General features: G+C 34.1%; 1 protein-coding gene across 1 annotated transcript; it reads right to left on the bottom strand.

Moving 5' to 3' along the window:
• Window positions 1-29: 29 nt before the first annotated feature.
• LOC129003948 (hatching enzyme 1.2-like) lies at window positions 30-8482 on the bottom strand. The gene is made up of 7 exons (XM_054432298.1): window positions 8330-8482; window positions 6890-6984; window positions 6227-6323; window positions 4822-4951; window positions 3122-3318; window positions 2365-2464; window positions 30-234 (listed from the first exon to the last, which is right to left on the bottom strand). Exons 1-7 carry the CDS (start codon window positions 8466-8468, stop codon window positions 60-62), a joined length of 933 nt encoding a protein of 310 aa, XP_054288273.1. The 5' UTR covers window positions 8469-8482; the 3' UTR covers window positions 30-59.
• Window positions 8483-21058: the final 12576 nt, after the last annotated feature.

Raw genomic sequence — 21058 nt, 5'->3', positions numbered from 1 at the left:
TAAGATGAAAAAACACTAAATTTGGCTGGTAAATTTTACTACTGTATTAGCTTTTATATTCATAAACCCAGAAAGTTACACAAGTTGTAGTACTTTCTCTGTGAATGTTTGGACTTTTCTAAGCATCCATAAAGTTCATTGACCTTTAAACAGTCCGTCTTACTCATCATCTTCCGCTGTCCCAACTTTGCTCCTGGATATTTTGCAGTGATTGTTGGCTTTCCTTTGCCTTTACTGAAACAAGAATTTTCATCATATATCATTTGTATATATACAAAATACTATTATTTGTATGTTTCTCTCGTACTGTGGACATTGATAGTATCACAGGGTTTTCTTGTCAGTTTTCATCGACTTGGGTTTGAGTACTTGTTTATGGCTACTTACGTAGGAGCCACGTTGTGCCCCCCCCCCCCTAACATAAAAAATAGTTAATTTTTTTTCAATTCTATGTTGTTTCATCTGCCAAATGTGCCAAACAATACGTCACTCATCACATCAATTGTTCGATTGTTATGTATAAACAGCTGACCAACAATAAAAATCCAAATAAAAATACATTTCTTCTACTTTCTTAAATGGTCCCTTGCAAGTTATTTATACAAAGTTTTATGGGGGTATTCCAGATCCCCTGGTAGTGCCCCCCACCCCCCAAAGCCATGACACCTCTGGCTACTTATCTCGACCTTGTCGTAAAAGTGTTCAAATATACAAACTAGTGCCAGTGTTTTCATTTTAAGGTTGTAAAGGTGTTACCAGCTTTTGTTTTAGTAAAAAGGTATGTTCAAAAACTAAGAAGCACATCTACTAACCTAAGAAGTACCTAGTAACTGTCACAATGGAAAATAACCACAGCAAAATTAGTTAATTAAAAAAACCATTTTAAAATCTGATAGGGGAACTTGAGTGAGTTTTTATCTTAAAGTCATATAAAATACGTGAAGGCGATTTTTACGAAACACTACTCCCCCGTTAATAATGGACGGATTTTTACAAACGATGTGTCAAAATTAAGTATTATTTTTGTTGATGTCCCCTTTCACCTGTAATATAATTCCTGTGATAAAAGTCCTCGGGCTTTACCCCACGGGCCATCAAAATCCCAATGTATTTCTTATGAAGAAAAGATTTTGTTTACTTAAACAGACGAATAATTTGTATTAATTGCATATTAAGAAACAGCTGTTCATAGTAAACACATAATACACACAAGAGCGTTCGTTTTCAGTTTCGATAACTGGAGTGGAGCGATTGATTACATTATGTTTGAGTTGACTCTTTTAAGTCATCGGAAATTATGACCCTTATTCATTTTGAAATAACGCCTGTAATAGTTTGCAATTGCTCAAATTCGAGCAACAGGTGCACTAGTCTTCAAAAATATTTGTCTTAACTGTTAACAATCATATACTTTCTGATGTAGATAATTAAAAATTCAGCTATCTACAAAATCAGAATAGATAAAATACATTAAATACATTAAAAATACATTAAAATTACATTTAAAAAAACATTTAAAAAAATACATTAAAAATACATTAAAATACATTAAATAAAGTACATTTCATCACCGAGTGTAAAATGAAGAGTTTCACTACGGAAAAAAACCTCAGTCGGAAAATGAATGAGGATTGAAAAGACACGTTTTGCTGGTGTGATGAACTGTATGTTTTTTTTTACCATTATTTAAGCAAACTAAGTTACAAAACAAAAATACTATTCATTTAAAGATATCCTCTCAAAACAACTCTTAACTTTCGATAATTTTTCTAATGCAAACAAGCAGCTGTTTAGTAAATGATTCAATAATTTTGTCTATTACGATTATGTTAGTGTACGTTGTTACTATCAATATGTTAAACTGTTGACAGGAATGCTACAATAAGCAACAACCGATTCAAACATTTGCTAGATGCGATTGCTTACAATCATAGTTAACAATCAAGATTCAAAATGCTGATTTTTACTCCATAGAAAGTTAAAAAGGTGTTTCACCATAGACAAATAGAATAAATATAGACTGTCAAAGGAAGCTTCCGGCGCCCACCGCTAGGAGTGCCGTGTAGTTATGGCTCACACCGTTGCAGGCAAGGAGTGCAGGAGCCGTATGCTACCAGCAGACGCTGCAGCAGTGTGCGCCGTAACTACACGATACTCCTAGCGGTGGGCGCTAGGATATGCTAACCGCAGCACTGCTGCCGGTCTGTTCATTCTAATTTGTCTATGGTTTCACTTCCTAGGGACAAAATGAGACTCTTAATGCATGGATTAAAAATTGATGTATTTTCTTTACTAAAAATATCTAATGAGGATTTACCTTACAAATGTTAAGTGTTAAGTTTTATAATATATTTTTATACTCACCTGAAGAAGTATCTTCCATAGTGCATAATGCTGTCGTAATCATATTCAAACTTATAAGTTGTGTTATCCAAACTTTGTTTGTCAAAGTTTGATTGGAATCCTGAAAATTAATTACTCGACTTAAAATCCTTACATTTTTCAACCTTCTAAAAATTAAATTTTAGAACAGAATGTTAATTTTACTAACAGGAAAAACTAAAGCGGCCCACACACTTATGTGCACGTGTGACGTGCAAACAGCACGAGGCACATTGCCTATTACCTGTTGTTGAATTGTAACTGCATTTTTGTCACTATTTTATTAATTAGGCTAATTTGGAATAATGAGACAATAACAAATATATAACAAAGAAAAGTCCGGGTATTTGTAGTAAACATCAAATAAAACTTTGTTTTCGTTGGTAATTTCCAAGTTTTCTAATAAATAGTCCACAATGTAATATTATTGAATTTAACCTTGATTTATTGCTCGATTTATCGCGCTAACGGACACATGTGTGTGTTTGTGTGTATATATATATGAATTTGAACGGATGGTGTTTTTGGCCTCTGTAGACCTCAAAACGAAAAAGAAAATCAGTCCCGGGGCCAGGTCTTACCATGAAACCTTTGGTAAAAGCTTATTCCCTGTATGGGAAATTCGCTTAACATTACAATAACATTTTCTCAGTTTATAGGAATACCTAGTTATTCTTTCTTTGAGAGGGTCTTGGGTAAGGATACTCATGAATGGTAAAAAAATAAATATAAAGCTTACCAGGAACAACATTGTCCAGATGTATTTTCACAAACTTATCTCTGTCGGCCCTCGATTGTTCATGGAAAAGTCCGAGAGCATGTAAAAGCTCGTGAATAGCTCGTCCTTCACTGCCGAGGCAGTTGGGGCCCTTCTCATCTGGGGCCTGGAGGGACACAATCTGAGCCCCTCCAAACCTGCCCACGTACGACCAGCATCTATAAATGAGGAGGTTTGGACAAAGAAAGTTAAGATAATCCTCAACACTTGAATGGTGAACACACTACCTGTACGCAACAAGATAGGGATCACCATCAATTCAAGACAACTTCCCTCCTTGTTGTAGAAATCCAAGCATGTTTTGATATGTTTTATGTCTAGACTCTACTGCTAACTTAACAGAATGGAAGAAAAGGATTGATACAATAGAACCCCTCGTGTCCGACCTTGTGATGTCCGGATGTTCTACTTGTTTACTGTCTGGGGCGATAACGCCGAGCGTGATCGGTTAACTGAAAAGCCGATCGCAGATGTTGACGTAATCGCGGCAGACGATCACCACTGTCGCTGATAAAGGGTGTTGCAGCCATTGCAAGATACAGTTACAGAAGTCGTGGAGACTGCAAGTTATGGTCACAGGTGGTGTTGCGGTCATGAGAGACGATTTCCAAAGTAGCGGAGACTGCAAGTTAATGCTCACGGGTGTTACCGCTGTTGTGAGAGACGATTACTGATGTCACGGAAACTGCAGGTTATACTCCTCCTGATATCCGACCTTGGCCCGGTCCCGTCATGGTCGGATATGAGGGGATGAGGGGTTCTACTGTAGTCAGCAAAAAATCAATAATGTAACTTTGCTAGACCTGTGACTTTTTACTACTTGTTCACTATTTTACTTGAATCGCCTAATTTAAAAATATTATCAGCAGATGTATGTTGCTGATAATATACAAATATTACAATGGAATAAAAACTGCTTTATGTAACTCCAAGACGGGATACTTGACCACTGCCCCTGTTTTTTTTACCCCTCCCCACTGGAGAGTATTCCACACCCCCAGTGTACCCCCCCCCCCCCCAAGGGTCATCTCAGTTACGCCTATGAGAGAAATCATCTGTGTTTTGTGTAGCTTTGTTACTGACTAAGATCAGCGGTTTCATTAGTCAGGATCATTTATTTTTTTTTAAATCCAATGATTAGGGACGGATGGGTCCAGTTCCAACCATCAAAAAGGTATAGACTTTTCTTAGGATCGATCCGGCAACCTTTTATTTGCTAGGCAAGCACTATAACTGCAGTAGACTCGCTCTTATCCGGACTCCTCAGGACCAAGGCCAGTCCAGATAACAGATTTTCCGGTTAAACGAACGTCCCCAAAAACCCAGTAAAACGGACCGTTTAAATGCATACAGTATTTGACTTAAATTTAGGAGAGCATTGTATTTAGACACGTGATCACTGGTCTCAAAACTTTCCCACAAGAACAGTCGTTTCAGTACCGCCCACTTCCTGTTCATCTAGTTCGGTTAAACTGATGTGCTGATACAAATTTTCTGGTTAAAGAGATGTCATTTCAGTCTAGTGTAGTCCGGATAAGAGGGAGTCTGCTGTACTCAGCTACTCAGCCATATAGAGTAGGTAAGTATCTAAAGCTTTTAGTGGCTCAAAAATTATCTTTTAGTAGGTTATAGTATTTATTATTCTTATGCTGATCACTTACCCCTTTGGGTATTTGATCGGCCAAATGAGTAGGAAGTCTTTTGATTTTCCATTCCAAGGCACAAATTTGATGCACGTCATGAAGTTTATCGTTGTAATAGCTTTGTAAATTGTTATGTAGTTGTCTGGTTCTAAAACATAGCACTATTAGTTTTTTTCTTAAAATAGTTTACTCTCCTAGTAAAGTAAAACAAAAATTATCAGAAAACTGTCATTAATCTCTATACTTCAAACTGTGATAAAGTATTTTCTTACCCATAAAAATCACCTCTAAAAACTACTTCTAAATATAGAGTGTTAAAAAAGATGGGGACATAATTTGGATAATTTACGTAGGATCAAGTAGGTGTAGCCTGACTAGCCTTATTCTACCTCATTAAACAATAAAAAAATCTTTTATTTCAGCTATTTTTATTCTATCTTCTTGAACTTTATTGTGTTGTTTGATAGGAGTTTTTAAATACAAAATAAAAAAAATACAAAATGGCGGATATTTGGTTAAAGAAGTGATTTTAGAAAAGGTTTTATTCTTGATTTCTTCCTTATTTTCACCCAAGAAATCAATTCGTAAATTACGTCCCCAACTTTTAATACCCAGTATAATCACTATAATCGAATGAAAAGTATACTAAATAGCAGAGGCAATACTCCTCATACTTTTGTTCTAGATATACAGCTGGATCTACATCTGATATCGTTCTGGATCTACAGCTTAAGTTTGGGCTTCAAACCTGTTCAACCATCATTTCAAAAAAAATAATAAGTATCAAATTAGTCTTGGTAATGTGCAGGATTTAAACCTAAAATGTTACTCTTATTTATAGAACAAAAAACTAAACTAGATTATTGTTTCCCATTTTTATTTGGTTTTTCACTCCGTGCTTGTTTTAAAGGTCTGATAACTTTTTACTAGATCAAAAGTGTCGTATTATTAAAAACCAAAATATAACAGTTTTAAACAATTTTTTTTTAGAATCTAAATTACACTAGGCTATTTTAAGACTGGAAGACTTAGCTGGTGCCCTCAAACTCGTTAAAAGAACTTTATATTTGTGTTAATTATTTTAGTAAAAGCGAGTTGAAACCAGGTTTATATTGTGCCGATAATTTAAAACACAGATTAATAATAATGTCACCCTTAGTGATGAATAGTGGCTACCCAGTTAAAATGATGCTTATTTGGTTAAAGAAAGTAACTTTCCTGACAGGGACAGGCTGGTGTCTACTTTATTTAAAAGTATTTCGGGGATGACAACTTAAAAATAGTTAATTCAAGAATTTTTTGAATGTAAGCTTTGAAGTGTGACATATAGGCTACGTATATACAGTATAATTAATTCTTGGATTTTAAATTTATAATGATCCACCACAACAATCTATTTGAAGTATAATAATTTTTTGCTTACCATACAAAGGGCTTATTACGTAGGGAACTGTACGATTTTCCCAAAGCTTCTCAGGAAAAACATCCCATCGTAAACCAACCCGCCAATGTTCAAATGCCTGTAAAAGTCAAAATCCTATTGGTAAAAAAATACTTGGATTGGATATACATTCCAGTTAACCTGTTGTATTTCAATAGATTTCTGTATGATTACTAGAAACAGCAATGCAGTAGACAAACAATGCAATATCATACGAATTTTGTCGGCAGCCATAATGCAAATATGAACTGAACATAATACACTTATTTGCATATTCATTAATTGAACTATTGTTGAAAGTTTTTTGTTTAAATACAGCAACTTTTCATCTGCAGTTTCTATAGAATATCTTCAATGTTGTAAACTTCCAAATAAGGACAACTAAGTGTATTTTTGATTTTCAGGTCATCACCAATGTTTATTTGATTTCTGGTATGGAAAAATACAATATTTGATAAATCATAATCATTATCCTTCTAATGTCTCAATGTAATTACAAACTCTTCACAAGTCTTTAGAACCTTCAGAAGTTTCTTTTCAGAAAAACATGGAGCATATAATGCGTTGAATTCTTTTGGTATAAAGCAGTAATAGACTAACTACAGTAGTATATTTTCCTTATACATATAAGGACAATAAATATACCTCGTCTGTAAGGGCCATGTCTCCCTGGAACAAAGCTGGCGTGACTTCTGGATCCTCTTCATCCTCCAGTCCTTCTTCTCCCACTGGGAGTTGTGCTATAATGGACGACAATCATTTATCAGTGTATACTGTATTGAATTTTGGCATTATAGTTGTTCAGCATTGTTTTCTAAAGAAACTACTTGATGCTAATGTACGATGAAAATAAATTCTCTGAAATTGATCTACTTTCCAACATGATAAGATACTTACCAGACCAGTAGAATAAGGTTGACAACCAATTTGAAATATTATTTTGCAAGGGGAGACTGTACCTTTTCTGGTTCAATGCTTTTTCATGAAGATTCTATACAAGTTCGAGTACATATAGCACACAAACCACTAAACCTACCATACTCATTTTTTGCACACTCAATGATCACATCCATATCGTTATGTTAAACGACGTTTTAAAGAAATGTATCTACATAAAATTTATTTTAAGCATTAAAAAATACTTTTTTTTGCAATATAAAAAAAATAGATGTTTGTATAAAAATGTATCACCAATCAATATATGTTTGGTTCAATGTACTCATCAAGTACCCAGACTGATGCATGCCAAATTTTATGTCTCTATGTATTACAACTATGTGTACCTAAAGGTAAAAAAAATTTGGAAAAGCATACAGCACATCACTTAAAGCCATAAGAATAGTGTGGCCAAAATCCCGGTGGAGTTATCTTTGTTTATTTATTGTTATCATAAGAAGCTTTCTGATATTCTAAGTATTATATATTTTCTTAATCAGGAAGAAATGTAGATTAATTTGAGATGAAAAACAAAAATTGAATTTTTTAAAGACATAAAATAAGGTTTAGTCTCCCCTTTATCCAAGTATTACCATCTTTTCTACGAGAAGCGTTTTTGTTGGACAGAAGTGATAAATAATTTTGAGAACAAATTATTTCTATTTGTAATTTTTCTAAGTAAGTATGAATAAGCATGAATAATTTTTTTTTTACATGCATAATATACTCTGTACAAAAGGGGGCAGTTTAATTCAATTTACTTTTGTAATGATAAACTTTATCTATTTACTTGAACACTTATACACTTCCGCGTTTGAACCAATCTAACAGACATACAGGTAACCTGTATTATATCAGGTTACAATACAGCAAAAACAATAAACATATTTACTAGCTATTTTTTATATTTCAATGATTCTCTAATTGGTTCCTTTATTATTTTAATTGAGTTTTTATTGTTGATTTTCTCCAAGATATTACGTATTGTACATGTTTACTCAAATGTTTTAGATAAATTAAACATTAAGAATTGATTGATGAAATAATAATAAGCCAACAATATTTAGAAAAATACACACAAAATATTTTAATCTTTTTTGTACAACTGAAACAAACAAATTGTGACAATTACCAACACAAATTACAAACCTGATTCAGGTATGGGTGGTTTGACGGTGTCGGAAAACGCAGGGATGTTGAGCGCAACAGTTCTGGCATAGACCAAGCCTAGTAGTCCTAGACACCCTGTAGTGGTTAACACAATAATACAAGCCCGCGGACAAATCATTCCACTGGCACCGACACATTACACAGGTTAGGTTAGGGAGACTCAGCCATACAGGTCGATGACCTTGCCTCCTCAAACCTGTTGGAATCCTAATCAGAGTTTATCTCATTACCATACATAGGATCTTTGCCCACACACACACAAGCACACACAGGCTCGATCCGTTACGGTGTTGAATTACTGTCATAAAGAACAATCTTGCAAATTACACACTCTGACTTGTGTGGTTTGATTTCGCACAAGTTTCAAAAAGATGTTTGTAAAGTTTTCAAGAGTTGAAACTTTGATTCTTGGGTTAACAAGATTTGTTAGTTTGGTTTAAACTTTTTGCTTTTAATAGTTTGGTGTGTAACTATCACACTTTATATATAATCAAAGAAATCATTCAAGTTAGTATTGATAATCTAATGTAATTTTTTATGTTTTTTGCAAGGGATTGGTTGAAACCCTGGTCTTCTTACTATCTACTGTCGGTCGCCCTTTTTGTTAGCTAGGATTATTGACAAATAAATTACCGATGACAAAAATAGCATCTGGCCCGTTTGGGGCCGAACCAGCAACCTTCAGACTTGAAAATGAGTTCTACACAGACATCAATATGTCATAAGTTTTGGAAATGGAAAATATATCCTACATTTTAGAATAATTTAAAGACCACTGTCAGTTCTAACCCTATAACTATACATTTACACTCTGTGGAACATGTACATTGTAACTTATATAGGTAAACTAGATATGGGATGTTTATAAATATAATACCCCTGCAGCAGCAAACCTGCCGACTAAGCGAATTTCCATTTACCTGAATTGATTTCAATTAAATCTATTTAATTAACATTAGGTTCAACGAGTACCTACCTAGGTTTGCTTCTACAGGGAAACTAATAACGTGTTTTTTTTTTAGTAAAGTATTATTAGCTTAGTATAGAATAAATAAATTTACCAAGTTATTATAAAACATTGAAAGAATGGAACAAAATTTGTAAAACATTTTGTGAAGACAGAAGCACAGTTTTTTTTCTATCACACTATGTGACACAATTAATTGCTAATTAATTTCTATGCTGAATGATATCCATGGTCGTTTTACAAACATCAAGTACATTTTCATGGTTTTACATGAAGCATGCTATATGTTCAAGATTTTTTTTTGCATCCGCAAGGTGTTGAAGTGAAACCAATTCTATTCTAATGACTGTTAATTGTTATTGTGATGCAAACCATGAGTAAACACAATTTGCAAGTGTTAAATTAGTTTTGGTAGTGATGAAAAAATTTGAGATAAGCAAACACATACAAGTACAAATAAATAGTCTGTATTCCTGACTTCCTTGTCGACTAGCTGCCTTTATCATATTGCCTCTTTTATTTCATTTGTTTCAGTTTTATCTTGTCTTCTATCTCTGTTTTTATCTGTGGCTTAAGACTTTCTTCCAACACTGGTAGTAGTGTTTTTGTTGTTCTAGCCATCAGTAGCTGGGCTGGCTCCAATTCCTTTAATAGGTGAATTCCTCAACTCCAACAATGCAACACTCAAATCTTCTTTGTTTTCTTTAACCTTTTTAATTAGTTTCTTTGCCACTTTCACATATGATTTGGCTTTTCCGTTTGACTGATGATTATAAGGTGACGAGGTTACTACTTCAAATTTCCACTCTTTAGAAAACTCCTTTAAGGTATTCCATATCTTGAAAAATGTTCTTTTTGCAAAAATTAATTAGTCCTGCTGTTTTAACCCTTCCCGGACGGGCGAAATCGTGACATAGAACGGGAAAAAATTTTATTTTCCTTATTTGTGTTTTGTTATACAACTATACATAAAATAAACACAATGGAACACTTAATACTGTCAAAATAAGTTTTTACTCGTTTTTAACCATGCGGATATGTCCGCTACCCGTCCCCGGATGAGTAGAAAAGCAGCGGATATATCCGCCCCCCATCTTTTAAGATATGACCATGAGAACGTTAGGCAATAAATAAAGAACAATATATAAACAAAAAATAAAGACAACGTAGTGTTGAGCGCGAAACGTCGAGGGGGAAGTGTAGGAGAGGTGGGGGGGGGGGGGGGTAGGCGTTTGAGAGAGGGGGGAGTGCAGGAGAGAGCGCAGCCATGGAGAGAGCAGGAAAGTGGCGCCTTGGTACCACGAAACATCTGGTTACTGCTCAAGCACCTGCCAGTCTGTCTGAAGAGAAGGCGGATATATCCGTCACCCGTCCGGGAAGGTTTAAGTGAGTAGACTTTTCTTAGTTCAAAAAATCACAAATAGTAGTCAACCATGATTGAAAAATTATCTTTTTCAATTTGAAAAATAAAATCAACTCCTACTTTTTGCCAGGGTCGAGATGGAATTTCATGAGGTGTTAAGGGTTCTTTTCTTTGTCAGGATGCATACTTCTGACAAGGCCATAGCATCTTTCCATAGTCGATTTAATATCTTTTGTCATTCCTGGCCAAAAACATCACTTCTCTACTGGCTCGATTCTATGCCTCGATGAGAAAAATGTAATTTCTGTAACATTGACGGTCTCAGCTTTGCTGGAATTACAAGCCGTTCTCCTTTCAAAACTAAACCTTCAGCTGTTGTCAGTTCATCTCTTATGTTCTAGTATTGCTTTAAGTCATTTGAAAGTTTTCCCTTCTTTTCAGGCCATCCTTCGTTTATTGTCTTTGCTAGTTTAGCCATCATAGGACATAACTTTGTTTCCTCTTGTACTTCATTTATCCTCTGGTCTGTTATGTTTATGTCATTCAAAGCTTCTATTTGTTCGATTTCATTTTGAAATATCAGCGCTTTATCGATTTTATAACCTTGTGTGTCTTGTAAAGGTGCTCTTGATAAGAAGTCTGCTATGACTATGGATTTTTCAGGTCTGTAAATAAAATTGAAATTGTATCTTGAAAGTCTTAGTAGCATTCTTTGTAATCGTCTTGGGGCAGAAACAATCGGCTTCTTAAATATTAACTAAAGTGGTTTGTGGTCTGTTTCCACAAGAACATCATTCCTTCCATGGATGAATTGCTCAAAACTCTGAAGTCCAAATACAATCGCCAAACATTCCTTTTCAATCTGCGCGTATGATGTCTCTGTGTCTGTCAATGACCTGGACGCGTAAGCTACAGGTTTACCCTCTTGCATTAGACAAGCACCCAGTCCATATTAGCTCGCATCACATATTGAATCAAGCAACCCGACATTCATAAAAAAAATTCTAAGGTAGAGGCTTCTTGAATCATTCTTAACAATTTATGCAATGCTTGTTCTTGAGGTGAGTCCCAGACCCATTCACAGTCATCCCTAAGTACCGGTAAATCTCTAATTGGTGCCGTTATCTCTGAGAGTTTGGGTAAGAATTTTAACAGGCAGGTTGTATCCCAAAAATCTCCTGACTTCATCTTTAGAAGTGGGTGGTTTGAGTTTACTAATCGCTTCTATTTTCTTGGGATCAGGCTTAACTCCCTCTGTTGTTATTAGATGGCCCAAGTATGTAACTTTGTCGGCTCCAATTTTGCATTTGTCTTTGTTGAACTTTATTCCTTGCTGTCGAGCTCTTTCCACTTATGCTTGAAGGTTCTTTCCATGATTAAATTTTGCATCTTCAATTGTGTCTCCTTTACTAAAAACCATCACGTCATCAGCAATTTGCAACAATGCCATCCAACCCTTTAAGATTTTCATGAATTCTTCTTTGGAACTGCTCAGGGGCAGTATAATATATACCAAAGGGTAGACGTGTCCAGGGAAATCTTCCTTAGGAGTCGAAAATGTTGTGAGTTTGCTCACTTCCTCTGTAAGTTTGACGTGCCAAATGATCTTTTAAGTATCTTTTAGATCTAGAATACTAAAGAATTTTGCTCCCGCTAATTGTGGCATGATCTCTTTAACAGTAGTAGGCGTTTGATCGTGAGATCTCTTGATGGCTTTGTTTAGGTAGAAAGGGTCTATGCATATAGTCTTATTTTATTACGTTTCTTGGCTACCACTATACTACTAACCCATTTAGTAGGTTCTGTGACCGTTTTAATTACTCCAAGAGACTCAAGTCTGCAGAGCTCTGTATTTATTTAATCTTTCAGAGCAAGAGGGTGACGTCTAGGAGCAGCAACTGAAGGCTGAACGTTTGGATAAACTTTAATGTTGTATGAACCTTCCAGACATCCAAGCCCTTCAAAAACATCAGGATATTTACTAAATAAATCATTTTTTGGACTTGTGTGGTAGCTAAGGCTTGAAACACCTTATCACCGGTGGTAATCAAACCCAGTCTCAAACAATCACTCACCCCTAGTAACGGATTTTTTTCGCTTTCCATTACTTCAAATATTAAATCGTAGAACCATTTCTTAAATTTAGCTCTCAAGACAATATTTTCTAATGATTGTTGTGTCATTCCTCCAGAGAATGATAGAGTGACCATACTTTCGTTCAAAACTGGCTTATCATCAGTATCCAACAGTCCTTCTTAAATCAGTGATACTCATAACATTGCATGTAGCTCCTGAGTCTAGTTTTAGTCTATATTTTTAAAACTTTCTATTGACTTGCATTTTGACAAAAAGTTGTTTTTTGTTAGTAGGTCTATCAGTTTCTTTCATATGCATGACATCCTCTTGAGAAGTAGAATGCTGATCTTGGTTTTCTTCGTCCTCAATATGTACTGTCGTTTTGCTTTTACACACACTACCTACTAAAAAGGTTTCTTTTTTGGCAACTGGAACAGATCTTACCATAAGCCAGACAAGCCCCTCTTTTGTGAAATTTTCCACAGTATCGACAAGATTGACCTTTTTCATGTTATTGATGATTTGTAATCTTAAAAGAAGTTCCTTCGTTTCCTGGAGAGGTGCTTTACATATGTTTCTGTATTTTCATGCTGCAAACAAATTTCCATAGCATCATTTAGCTTCAAGTTTTTCTTCAGCAATAGACGTTTCCAAAGTTCATTGTTTTCTAGGCCAATGACAAGACGGTCACATATTAATGTCTCTTCTAACTCGTTTTTATTTAAACTTGACAAACCATCAATACCACAACTTTATTTAATAAGGAATTTGTCGTTCCTACTACAAAATATGAATCCAATGCATCTATGATACCAGCAAGATCTGTATTGTTGGTATCTACATGTTTTTCAATCAATTTAAGGCCCTCTTTACCTATCAATGTGTTGAACATAGCCAGTTTGAGTCTTGGTGTACTTAGCCTTGTGCCACATACTGCTCCTGCCTCTGCTAGTACCAGGTAGTTTTCCCATTGCTTCTTTAATACTCTCAATTAATTCTTTTTTTTCAAAGGGTAGTTGAAACTAAATCTGAAACGTATTTACCTATACAACAAGCAATTAGAACATCTTTTTTTCCAAATCTATTTTGTTCAGAAGTAAGCAATGAGGAATGTGAGATTCTACATTTACCAGTAAAAAAGGGAGGAATAGGAATAATAGACCCAACAAAGCATTCAAATTATATATTTAAATCATCTGAAGATGGATGCAAGATTCTTACATCTTGTTTAAAAGAGAAAACTAAATTTTGTTTTGATTCACATGAATATGCCCTAAATTTATCGATTAAGTCATGCAAAGAAGTAAAGAAATCCATGGAAGAAGAATTATTCAGTCAGCATTTGGAAACTTTCTCAGAAAAACGGCAGAAAATAATTATGCGCAATGCAGGACCTAGAGCAAAACATGGATGCTGGCTATCATGCTTGCCTCTGAAGAAACTTAATCTGGACATGTCCCCACAAGAATTTAGAGATGCCCTTGCTCTACGTTATGGGAAAACACCAATAAACCTCCCATTAAAATGTGAAGGATGCGGGAATGAGTTCAATACAGAGCATGCTCTAAAATGTCGAAATGGTGGTCTGATAATAAAAAGACACAACGAAGTAAGAGACACAATAGGTAGCATGATGGAACAAGCCTGGGGAAACTGCATTAAAGAGCCCTTGATAGCAGAAGGCAGTCATCTCAACGAACCTGCACTAAAAGCTGATCTAGCTTGTAGAGGTGTATGGGAGACTCAGATGGAGGCATTGTTTGATGTTCGTGTCGTTGACACTGATGCTCCATCTTATGTCTCCATCCCTCATCAACAAGTAATTAAAAAAGCTGAAGATGAAAAAAAAAGAAAATATACTAAAGCTTGTGAACAACGACATGCATCATTCACTCCCCTTGTTACAAGTGTTGATGGAATTTTTGGGAATGAGTTCCAAATGTTTTTAAGAGTTATGGCTGAAAAACTATCAGAGAAGTGGAAAAAACCATACAGCTTAGTAATAAGTTGGATAAGATCAAGAACAATTTGTGCTGTTTTAAGGTCAACCAGTATGTGTTTGAGGAGAACAAGAAAGAAATGGCGGTCAGCAAGAGAATTTGAAGATGGAGCTGGGATTCCAAATTTTTTTGTTTAAAAATTAATTGTTAACTTCTAATTTTACAGTCCTCTAATTTTTTTTGTAAAATCTATATATTAAATGAGACGTTGCCAATTTAAAAAAAAAAAAAAAAAAAAAAAAAAAAAAAAAAACTTGGCTGAGGCTGTATTGCTAATATCAAGAGGTGCAGGTTTACAATCCATTCTCACAAGTTATTCTGACACCATGTTAACTATTTAAGAAATAATTGTAATAGTCCAAGCATATGAGGAAAAATATGATGTTTTCAGGAAAAAATTCACGAAGTTTTTTTCTCAGTGGTTTCTTATGTATTTTTTGACGCTGAATCCGATTTTAAACTTTGCCACCTCGCCAGAGGTGAGCTAACTTCAGAAATCACAAAAAACTAATAAGATACTGTACTTGTTTTACTTTTTTGCGTATAACTCACAAACGGAGTATTTTTTTGCAATAACTGTCATTTACTAAATTAAAGTACACAAAATTCCCTACAATATATGTATAATAACTTTATTTCTACAATGTTCCAAACTGACGCTAGAGCGCGCTCAAAATTCATCATTTTCTTTTACCTATTGGAAAACGTAGGAAACACCATTATAAATCCTTGGATTAGACACCCAACGAACCCTATTTGATGAATATTGATTATTATATAATTATATGGTGCCATTAGCTCACATTTAGTGGTAAAAAATGTAAGTGGTGTTTATAGTCGGTAACCATAACAATAACAAATTAAGAAAACAATTTTCAATTTAAATACATTTGAAAATTATTATTACTAGTGGAACCCCGTCGAAATTGACGGTTAATCTTGGGGTTTTATGTAAATTCAGCTAACTGCGATGGATAGAGTGAAGTCATTAAAATCTTAGTTAAATGAAGGGAGGATAAGCAATAATAAGTATGACGATTGTCCAAGAATCCAAGAATATTAAAAAGGAAACTTAAACATGTACAACTATAGCTTTTATTTTCCTATTTTCACCTCAATTGCCGCCTTTATTTTCTTGACTGTCTTCAGTGCCTTTACTTTACCTTGTTGAAATAGAGCGGACGTCGAGTCATAAGACAGTTATAAGACATAACGACCTCTATACCTATCTTTGCCGGTTTTCTAATCCCAATTCAACAACAAACGAAATTACCGAGGCAGGGGAGAGACTCTTGGCGGCCTTGTATGGTGGTAACCATATCACTAACAATCTGAATAAGCTGCGATTCAAGAGTTGTATTACATCAGCTTATAAGATGAATGGTAATATATTATCTCTTCTACCAACTGAAGCCGCAGCTGAACAACACTCCCAGAGGGTGTTTTACCAAGTTCAAGAAAGAAGTTGTCACCCGAGGATTGGGGCTGGAGAAAGACTGCAAACTCATTTGTTCCTATTACTACCTTATGGAGCCCAGCCCCAGATGCTCTCTTGAAACTGGTAGCATGATCATGCAAGAAGGTAGCTGCCAACGAGTAGGGCTCTTTTGCTCAAAAATATGTGGGAAATGTGGGGGGAACTGCTCCAACTCTGAACCAACCATCGTAGGTGATGAAGTAGAAGATGTTCCCTTAGATGAGGACAACTTCCCAGGTCCTTCTACAAAACATCTATCTCAAATCTCAGCCCACATCTGAGGACCCCTAGCCAGTCAAGAAAATAAAGACGACAAGTGAGGAGAAAATAGGAAAATAAAAGTTATAGTTGTACATGTTAATTTAATAAATAGAAGCTCGTCTATAGCATTTCAGTGAACATCTCTGTCTATTTTCTGTATATGGTGTGTGCATTTTATAAATATACTATCTATATAATGTACATATATGGGGAAAATGGAATATATACTACAGTCCCAGCATATTAAACTATATTTATAATTGACACATTGATTTATAATTAAAACTTTCAAAGGTATCTTATATATTAAATTTTTTTTTTTTCTTTCCGACTACGTTTAGCTCTTCTACCCAACCAATTAACATGATTGAGATCTCAAATTGAAGGTATGCACGCACAGATTTGCCATCAAGCATCGGCATATATTTATCTATAATCCCACTCGGCTTATATGTAAACGAAATTTGCTCTCCATGTATTTCTTATGGGAGTTAAATTTGGTTTCTCTTTGCCGAGTTCGTTTGGCTCTCCTACCCAACCGATTTTTATGATTGAGGTCTCAAACTGAAGGTATGCACGCACAGATTTGCCATCAAACATCGGTATTATATTTATCTATAATCACACTCGGCGTATACGTAAACGAAATCACTCCCCATGTATTTCTTATTGGAGTAAAATTTGGTTTCTCTTTTCCGAGTTTGTTTGGCTCTTCTACCTGACCGATTTTAATGATTTAGGTCACAAAATGATGACATGCACACGAATATTTCACATCAAGCATCGGTACTTATTTACCTACTGTATTACTCGACTAAAAAACATAATTTTATTATTTTCGAATTCTTACATCAATTTAAGATGTATTTCACCAGTTATAATTATATAATCCTATATATTTTGGTCTAAGAACTTTCAGTGAAATGCCGGCTTTTAATTAAGCGATTAAGAATACTGTATTGTTCAATCAAAAATCATATATTTGATTATTTCTCGGATATTATATTTATTTTAACGCTGCGGAGCAGGATGGGTCCTCTAGTTTAAATTGAAAATTGTTTTGTTATTTATTTATTGCTATGGTTACCGACTATAAACATCAATTACAATTTTTTACCACTAAATGTGACCTAATGGTACCATATAATCCTCAAATAACCAATATTCATCAAATATAGTTCGTTGGGTGTCTAATCCAAGGATTTATAATGGGTTTCCTACGTTTTCCAATAGGTAAAAGAAAATGATGAATTTTGAGCGCGCTCTAGCGTAAGTTTGGAACATCGTAGAAATAAAGTTACTGTACGTATATTGTAGGGAATTTTGTGTACTTTAATTTAGTAAATGATAGTTATTGCAAAAAAATACTCCGTTTGTGAGTTATATGCAAAAAAGTAAAACAAGTACAGCATTTTATTAGTTTTTTGCGATTTCTGAAGTTAGCTCACCTCTGGCTAGGTGGCAAAGTTTAAAATCGGATTCAGCGTCAAAAAATACATAAGAAACCACTAAGAAAAACACTTCGGGAATTTTTTCCTGGGAAATTCCTTATATGATTGGACTATAAAGACTTTTAGTAAAACTAATGTATTGACTTTTTAGAATGATTCACAACTTAGCAACCACGAACATAAACAATAATAATAATCAGCTGCTACATCCATATATAAATCCCAAAGTACCCATGAACTTTTGAGAAAACTACTATACTTAAAAATGTTCGTCATGACCTTGCGCAAAACCTTCCATTATTTCATAAATTGCCCTTTAAGGTTGTAATTCCTTTCTAAAGGTAGCTTTCCATATATACCGGTGCCATAGACAATAGAGTAAATATTTATTTACATTAAAAAATTTATTTATTTTTGTCTATGCCGGTACCTAATGTTAAAAATACCTCAGCTGTACTTACTTGTATGTTATTCTTTCAATTTATTAAAATCATGTGTGATTATTTTTGTCTGTATTACTGTATTCTGTTTTGTTTATTTCAGCTTAATTTAACCAATCAATAGTTTTTTATTAATACTTATGAAGTCAAACGGGATGAAGCCCGTGGGTAAGTATCATTGACTATTGGACACTGAAGTATTATTAATAGTATTATTAATCAATGTTGTAGTATTAATAGTCAAAGGTAATATATTAAATTCAACATATAGGGCTACAACAGATTCATCATAAACTAAACATTTTCCTTGCAAATTTATATTTTATGAATCAGTAGAAAACTGTTTTTAATACCATATTTATGTTTTGTGACACTGGTTGTGTTAATGTCATCCTATTGTTAACTTTATAACTTATTATCATCTCTTTAGTTTAAACAGAATGATACTGTATTTGCAAACTATATTGCTTTACTTCTGGAACTCTAACTAAAGAGGTAAGCCCATACTGTGAAATTTATCCTAAATAAAAAAATAAAAATATTCAACATAAGCACTCTTAAGAAGGGTTATAGCAGGCATAAACAAACCTTGAAATTAATTATTTTCTGGTGTTAATTGAAAACACTTCGAATTCAAAACTATTCACTTGCAGTACGGTATACAAGGTCAATAGTTAGTTTTAAGCTACAAATAAACATAATTAATAGGACGTAACGTTTGCTAACGAAATAAAACACAAAATATTTTAAAACAATTGTACTTAAAATATTTATTTACATTACATAATGCTGATATAATATATAACAATATAGAAGATATTATCACCTTGAATTATTTTGTAACTAAAAAGTGAAACTCTTTCAAACTAATTCACTGTCTCTTAAAATTAATTAGGTTAATACAGTCATGTCGTCATTTGGAAAAACGTGTAACAATCACAGGCTCAGCACCAGCAATCCTTAGTGTTAATTTTACATACTATAGAATTCAATAAAATCTGAAAAGAATAAAAATAATAATAAATCTTTGAATGAAGCTTAAACAAAGATTTAGCTTGTAAAATCATTTTTTGTCTACTCAGATTGTAAAATAGTTTATTTCATCACTAGGGTGTAAAGTGACTCTTTTCGACCCGAGCTCAAGTTTTTCCTTGGTTGAAAACATACCAGCAACCCTCAGATTTGAAGGCTAGCTCTGACTTCTCGGCTACCCAGACACTATAGACATCCCAGAAACAAAAGAACCCTGGGCCATTTCAAGCCGCGCAGGTTGGATGGGTACGCCACACCTACTGGCGCGAACAACGTGATCTTTTCGTTTCTGCGCAGGTCGTTTTGTTCTTGGGATGTCTAAATAATTTATTGGTATCACATGTTAGTGAATAAGGAGCAAACAGTGTTTTAAAGGAAATTTCCAATTTTGAGGGTTGGAGAGCTTTATAAAATATCAAACAAATAGTGATTAACCTTCAAAGTACATAAAAAAATGAACTGCTGGTGCGAATTCAAAGAAAATTAAGCATATGTGTATCCCATTATTATTAGACTGGGAGTATAGTGTTATCTCCTTGTTAATGCACACTAACTGTAGTGTTCTCACAATTAATACAACAAACAATCAGTCCAAGTGTGCAAACATAGATAAACATTTAACCAGATTCCTTAATCTGTTGTAACACATTATTTTACATGGAAAATAATACAAAGACAGGAATGTGGTAATGAAACATTAGATTATGTGAGTTGTTTGTACTTGCAGTACTTTGTCAAATATGTCGGCCTTAGTCATTAATAAGACTACAAGATCGCACCACTCATCCTACACTCATCTCCATTCATACTTGGCTTAAGATAGGTACCAAGATACCTACTTGCCATTTCATTGAAAAGTATTTAAGCAAAGTATTAAAGTAAATGAAAATCATACAACTCTAGTAAAGCTTGGTTTACTCTACAAACGACCATTACTACATAATTTCAAGCTTAATAATTTTAAAAGGGATATTCGCTACTGATATCTATTATGTATTACCTTAAATGTTCTGCTGAAAACTCACAAAATATATCCACAAACCCTTTTTAGGGCTTCATCACACAAAATGGACTGCCCTTGTAATTATTATGAAAAAACATTCCATATTATTCATGAATGTGTAAGCAACGGTAATTTGGAATAGGTATTTAAGTTGCATGGATCAAAAATGCAAATGAAAATTAATAAGTTTGAAACTCTGCCTCTTGTTATTGATTTTGTGGGACTAAACAATTTTTTTTACAATGACAAAAAAATGTAAACCCTCAGTTTTAGGGGTTTAACAGTTTAACATAGTTTTTTATAGGTATTTCAGTTGCGTTAGACATTTACCTTATACATTTCAACTACATTTACATTTAATAATCAACCCAAGCATTATATGGAAAAAGTATGGTCCGTTCACAGTACTCGTATATTGTATTTTCATTTTCTATACACTCTATATGATATTGATAATAATGTAAAATGCAAATAGAATAACCAACCTGTATTATGGGATCTTTTTACAAATCACAAATCGAGTCCTAGATAAATTCTACAAGAGTCAACAAGTATATATACATTAACTTTTATTAGTTTTGCTTTGATAAAAGCATTTATGTGTACAGGATGCTACTGTAAAAAAAAACTCAGACAGA

Source organism: Macrosteles quadrilineatus, unplaced genomic scaffold (assembly GCF_028750875.1).
Source record: "Macrosteles quadrilineatus isolate MER2022 unplaced genomic scaffold, UCM_ALF_1.0 Scaffold_9__3_contigs__length_116548681, whole genome shotgun sequence".
Taxonomy (NCBI): Eukaryota; Metazoa; Arthropoda; class Insecta; order Hemiptera; family Cicadellidae; genus Macrosteles; species Macrosteles quadrilineatus.
Note: the sequence above shows the minus strand (reverse complement) of the source record. Positions and strands in the feature narration are given on the sequence as shown.

Bases quoted from the DNA above. Each gene is read 5' to 3' on its own strand.
- LOC129003948 (XM_054432298.1), bottom strand. From the start codon at position 8,468: ATGATTTGTCCGCGGGCTTGTATTATTGTGTTAACCACTACAGGGTGT. The intron at 4,952-6,226 runs GTAAGCAAAAAA...GCTATGTTTTAG, and splicing joins CGTAATAAGCCCTTTGTATG to AACCAGACAACTACATAACA. The intron at 2,465-3,121 runs GTAAGCTTTATA...ATTAATTTTCAG, and splicing joins TCTGGACAATGTTGTTCCTG to GATTCCAATCAAACTTTGAC.